At 36.2% G+C, this 6,382-nt stretch overlaps 1 protein-coding gene across 1 annotated transcript in view; it reads left to right on the top strand.

Moving 5' to 3' along the window:
- The window catches only part of LOC107703819 (transportin-2), a 20,843-nt gene that overhangs the window by 3,470 nt on the left and 10,991 nt on the right, over window positions 1–6,382 (top strand). The window contains 6 exon segments of the mRNA XM_074187069.1: window positions 1,715–1,819; window positions 3,071–3,146; window positions 3,237–3,386; window positions 4,802–4,908; window positions 5,803–5,936; window positions 6,021–6,102. Coding sequence (XP_074043170.1) covers window positions 1,721–1,819; window positions 3,071–3,146; window positions 3,237–3,386; window positions 4,802–4,908; window positions 5,803–5,936; window positions 6,021–6,102 — 648 coding nt within the window. The 5' untranslated portion in view covers window positions 1,715–1,720.

Raw genomic sequence — 6,382 nt, 5'->3', positions numbered from 1 at the left:
AGACTTGTTATAGCACTTGTATATCATTGCTCTTTTGTTGATTTTGATTGCTTCCATTGTCCTCATTTGTAAGTTTCTTTGGATAAATGACTAAATGTATACTATATATGTATATGTATGTATGTGTATGTATGTGTGTGTGTGTGTATATGTACACATATGTACTCACAAAAAGTATGGATATACACATTTGAGCTTGGAAATCAAGTTTTAAGAATTTGAAAAATGAAAAACAAAGCAACTTCATGACACAGAATGAACGATTATTGACTAACCAAAAATGAGTGACTCTCTGTTAAAATATCTTAAAGGGGTCCTATTATACGGTCCCCTATGAATACTGTACTACAGCTAAACAGCTTGGGGAAATGTAAGTATTTGGCTTCAATAATTTACATTTTAGAAATGTATGTGTAATAGCATAACCGCTCATAATTCCTCATTTCTGATAATTTCTTTAAGCTAACCCGAACTTATATTTTGACGGGTTGTCATGGGGAACTTTTAAGTTTCTGTAGACTATGTAAGTGTTTCCCATACATTGATTTATTTGTGGCGCTACAAATAGATTTTCCAAAAGGCTTTGACTTCATTGAATAAACATGAGCACTGCACGTTTCAAAATTGAAACCCGGTGTGGGTGTTTTTATATCACTGTATTTCTGAAGGAAACCGACTGTCTTCAGAAAATTTTGGTTGTCATTTTCATTTCATCTTGCATGTAATATCTGATAAAGCAGCATTTGTGAGCGGAGCGCTGCTTTGTGTACAGCGTTACCGGGAAAACCTTGATCTCTCCCACTCCAACAGCGCCTCCTGCTGGCAGATAATGAATTTGCATATATATGCCTCCACAAGTCTGTGGGAAACACTGCCATAGTTTTGGCCATAGTTAGATGTTGTTCATGTATTTATGTACTCATGTAGTGAGACGACAGAAGCTGAAATCACCGCGAGCGTCGCACACTTTGTATGTGCAGAAAACAAAACATACATAGTCACGCAGAACATGCAGGATTCATATTTAAATAGTATTTTTTGCGGCTTAATATTTACAGATACTAGTCCATATCACAGCTATTTAAGTGTACTGACCTACTTTTGATTAATTCATCCAAACTTTGACAAATTCCGTGACATTCCGCGTCATACAGTAAATTCCATTTATATGACTGGATTCCGCGATTCCGTCCACATTTTCTGCATCGTGAAAATAGATAATATTGAGGTGTTTTGCAGAACTTAAAATTAAAACTTTAATTATGCAGATAAAATAGTATGCAATAAAACAATTTATATTAAATGAGAAAATGCAAAACTGATGCATCTTCCTGAGTGTATGCAGACCCACTGAAGATATACTATACTTGCACATTCACACACACGGCCCACACGTAAGTCAGATGCTCAGTCACACATCACAGCCTCCTCACACATTCACACTCTCGTCTGCCTCTATCCCACTAAACCAGATCATATGGTAAACCTGCCGTCCAGGTGCTCGCCACGGATTAGCCTGGCTTAAAAAATTAAACGTTTTAAACTGGGTATTTGGTCTGAATGCATTGTCTGTGGATGATAGTTAAGTGTGTTATTTGCTCAGTTCGATTTTTTTCTTCCTAAAACCGTACTAAGAAAGCAGTGATGCTCTTTCGCAGTAGGGCGTGTGTGTTTTGGTGTAGTGCACTCATTTGTCCTCTGTGTTTGTGTGTAGCTCAGGATGGAGTGGCAGCCGGATGAACAGGGTTTACAGCAGGTGCTGCAGCTGTTGAAGGACTCTCAGTCTCCGGATACGGCCACACAGAGAGCCGTTCAAGAGGTGTGTGCACATCCCTTACATCATTACACTAGCATTATGATCAGTTATATGCCTTTAAAGCTTATTTATCCACGTTATCGCCAAATATAATGTGAATTTTAGCTGTCTGTGTGGTCAGTTTTTATTTGGTGCACAGTGCAAATAAATCTCAATCTTTTCATCTTTTTGGCACAATACGTTGACTTAATAGTATATACTGCTGTTTTTAAATTCAGGTTCAGTATTAAAAATTTTTTTTTGAATGAATTTAATACAAAGTATGAATTTAAGCCTTTTATTTGGCAAGGACACATTCAGTTGATCAAAAGTGACAGTAAAGACATTTTTCATGTTCATCAAAGAATCCTGAAAAAAAAAAAACAATATCACGGTTTCCACAAAAATATGAACTAGCACAACTGTTTTCAACACTGATAATAATCAGAAATGTTTCTTGAGCAGCAGGTCATTATATTAAAATGATTTCTGAAGATCATGTGACACTGAAGAATTCAGCTTTCCATCACCGGAATAAATTACATTTTGCAATATTTTCAAATAGAAAACCGTTGTTTTAAATTGTAATAATATTTCACAATATTACTGTTTTTTTTAAACTGTATTTTTGATTAAATAAGTACAGCCTTGTTGAATAAAAGACTCATTTCAAAAACATTAAAAAATCTTACTGACCCCAAACATTTGATCGGTACTGTGTAGATGCTCTAAAAATTCAAGCACCGTTTTAACCAAACACCCATTGTTGCCATGCAAATTCAAAATATATAAAATAATATTTAATCATTTCTTTTATATGCACCAATATAACGATTTATATTAATAAACTGCAGTGTTTATCTTCATATTTGTTCCTAAAACTTTAAAACGTAAATGATGATGATCCAGATGATTTGTTGAATCAGGGTCTTGTAAGTGATTTATTGATTAAATCATACAGTAAATAATATTGAACTTCTCCACTCTAATACCATTTTTGCTTTCAAGGTTTAAATCAGAAAAACTACTCGGCCTACTTGCGTAGTTTTAATAGTCTGTTAAAAGTGTATTACTTTTTGTCACCATATTCATGATGAATGTTTATTAATCAATGGCTGCAAAATCAGTGCAAATATTGATTTAGGTATATCTTCCTATTCTAGTGGTAAAGGATTTTTTTGTTTACATCTTAATAAACGTCACTGGTCTGAGATCAGACCTCTTCTTTCTGTGCTGTCTGTTGAATTTATCCCTTGTTTTCATGACTCTCATTAGAAACTGGAGCAGCTGAATCAGTTTCCCGACTTCAACAACTATCTCATCTTCGTCCTCACCAGCCTCAAATCTGAAGGTCTGTAATATCCCATCATGCATCATCTGCCTCAGTGTCACACACGTTCTCCTGTCACTCATCTAAAAGCACACCTCTGTGTCTCTGCAGACGAGCCCACCCGTTCTCTGAGCGGTCTGATTCTCAAGAACAACGTGAAGGCTCACTACCAGAACTTCCCTCCGGCCGTGGCCGACTTCATCAAGCGAGAGTGTCTCAACAACATCGGAGACCCATCCCCGCTCATCCGCGCCACCATCGGTCAGTCTGAAACCGGGTTTGAGAGGGTTAGATTATAATAGATAAAAAAAAACAAAAACTCAGATTTCAATGTTTTCAGCTGAGCAGTGTTAATTTCGTTGACGAATAATTATCATTTTCGTCAACAACATTTTTTTTCACCAACGACACGATAACGAACAAACTCTTTTTGAATGGCAAAAACTATGACGAAAATCTATTGACATTTTCGTCAACGAATAAAAACGAGACGAAAATGTTAGGGAGGGACGATTTGGGAAGAGATTCGTTCAGAATGAATCTGCTGCGTGGTTCGGAGGTTAGATGCGTACATATGAACCGGCGGGACATAAGCTAACATACACTTGCTGCACGTCGCATAAAACATTCAAAAATGTCTATATGTGGGAGTAAAAAAAGAGCAGACATATGGATAAATCTAACGACGCAAGAGAGAACTCAATTCGGTCTGGTTTTCTGAGCGCAGACACTGAAGCACACACACAGAAAGCACGTCTCACAGCACGCGAGTACACTCTCGCGTCGCATGAACGGAGAATTACACACAAAATTATGTCGAATTGTCAGTTTTGACGAGTATTCACGTAAACACAGTTGATTACGTCTTAAGTGAACCTAAACAGCAGTGAGAACGTGTATCAGTGCATTGCATCCATTGCAGCTCTGCATTCGGTTTTAAAGGGACAGCAGCCTAATTTAGTTGCTATTGTCCGAGTCATTGATGTTAATCAAGCAACAAAAGAAAGACAGAAAATCACACATTGCTCTTGACTGAAAAACTTCAGTAGCCCTAAAGATTAATCTAAATTTATTTATAGAAATAAATGTCTGCTTGAAAGAATGAAGAATATGGTAAACAAGTTGCTATAAAGAATGCATAATTAACCTATATAACCATTGGTATTTCATTAATAAGAAGACTATGTTCTTGTTTTTTATGAGAAGTGGTTTTATTTAATTTTAACAAAGGCATGTTGTTTGTCACCGCAGTTAAATCGGTGTCTATCATGATAAAACCTTAATATCAAACCTATATAATGAGTCCGGAAATTTTAGAGAAATGTTCAATAAATGCATTACACTGTAAATAAACCCATTCGAATTTAGCCGACTAAATTTACTGTAGATTTAGTCGACTAAAATCTTAGGATATTTAGTCGACTAAAACTAAAAACAATTCAGATGACTAAAATATGACTGAAACTAAATGGCATTTTAGTCAAAAGACTAGGACCAAAACTAAATCAAAATGTGCTGTCAAAATGAACACTGCAGCTGAGTTAAGTTGTTTTTATTTGATTAGTTGTAATTGGTGTTTTTTTCCGTTTTTGAGAGGTATTCGTTGTCTTCAAGTGACACAAACGGCTTATTCAGCTTTGCGTCCTAGTTAAATTTGGGTCCATGTGTGTCCACAGGTATTCTCATCACTACTATCGCCTCTAAAGGGGAGCTGCAGACATGGCCTGAGCTGCTGCCTCAACTCTGCAACCTCCTCAACTCGGAGGATTACAACACCTGCGAGGTAAAACACACACAACTCTGAGTACGTTTGGAGTGGAATAACATCATAAGACTTTAACTAGGAATGCAATATGTTTACTGTTTTTTACAGTGTTTTCCCAAAATGTGCAATATTTATCCCACAATGCAGTGCACTTGACATGACCTTCTGTTTGAGCAAAACAGTTGCACAAGAATGTGATTTGATTGGCTTGCCAGACTGCATTTTTACACACAATTAAGTTACGTGTTTTCAAGACTATAACAATAATGTAGTAAGTAGACATCAGTTGATATCATACAGGTGTGCCATAACAGATTTGAAGAACTGATTTTGTTTTTATAAATTCTTTTTAGAAATCTATAACTTTTTTTCATGTGACTAATTTATAATTAGACTACAACATTAAAAAGTAATATGAAATGTTTACTAAATAATAATGGCAGTACTTTGACAGAATTTCATACTCTGTTATGTTGTTTGATTTTGGTGTTTGTGCATACTGTTTAAAAAAAGTACACAGTAAATATTTGAGATTATGTAAACTACTTTTTCGAACTAGTCCTAGGTTTTTTGATCAACCTCACTAAAACTAGTGAAGTAGAAGTCTTTGGACTACCTAGATCAATAATTATCCAACAAAAGTTGAACGTTAGTGTTTAGATGGCTATAAAATGGTCATTTGAATTATGGGCATGACCAGATATACTCACAATTCCTAAACCAAACTTCATGAAATTATGAATTTAGCACATGTGACATATGATACTAAAGAAGCATGTAAACTTTAATGAAGATTAGTTGATAAGTGCCACTATAACAGTTGTACAAATATTCCTAATTTATCAATATACCCATAATGCAGTGGGATTTCTAAGAGAAGTTAGTTATTTTTGCTGATTTGTGTGTGTACAGGGGTCTTTTGGTGCGCTGCAGAAGATCTGTGAGGATTCGTCTGAACTGCTGGACAGTGACGCTCTGAATCGACCCCTCAACATCATGATCCCCAAATTCCTGCAGTTCTTCAAACACTGCAGCCCCAAGATCAGGTGAAGAAGCACACATATCTCTCACTGAATGCTGTCTGTGTTTGATAACGAGTAACATCGTATTGATTCACTCTCTCTGTGCAGGTCTCATGCCATAGCGTGTGTGAATCAGTTCATTATTGGCAGGGCTCAGGCTCTCATGGACAACATCGACACATTCATAGAGGTGAGTTGACCTCCAGCATGTAGTGGTTTCCAATCCACCAAAAAGTGATTAGAAATGTTATTTCATGCAGTTATTGTAGTTTTATATTTGTAACTGATAGGATGCCTCTTTAACGGCTTATTTAAGTCTTACTGACCCTACAAATTAGCATTTTTGCTATTGCTTTAATAAATACACAACATAGTGAGAGTTTTCAGCTCGTTGAATGAGTGAGTCGTCTGAGCTGATTCGATGAGGAAATGAGCTGACCAATTGATTGTTCAAACAATACCCCCCCCCC

The sequence above is a fragment of the Sinocyclocheilus anshuiensis genome, unplaced genomic scaffold, assembly GCF_001515605.1.
Source record: "Sinocyclocheilus anshuiensis isolate Anshui unplaced genomic scaffold, SAMN03320099.WGS_v1.1 scaffold274, whole genome shotgun sequence".
NCBI lineage: Eukaryota > Metazoa > Chordata > Actinopteri > Cypriniformes > Cyprinidae > Sinocyclocheilus > Sinocyclocheilus anshuiensis.
The sequence above is the reverse complement of the archived record's forward strand: the minus strand, read 5'-3'. Positions and strand labels throughout refer to the sequence as shown.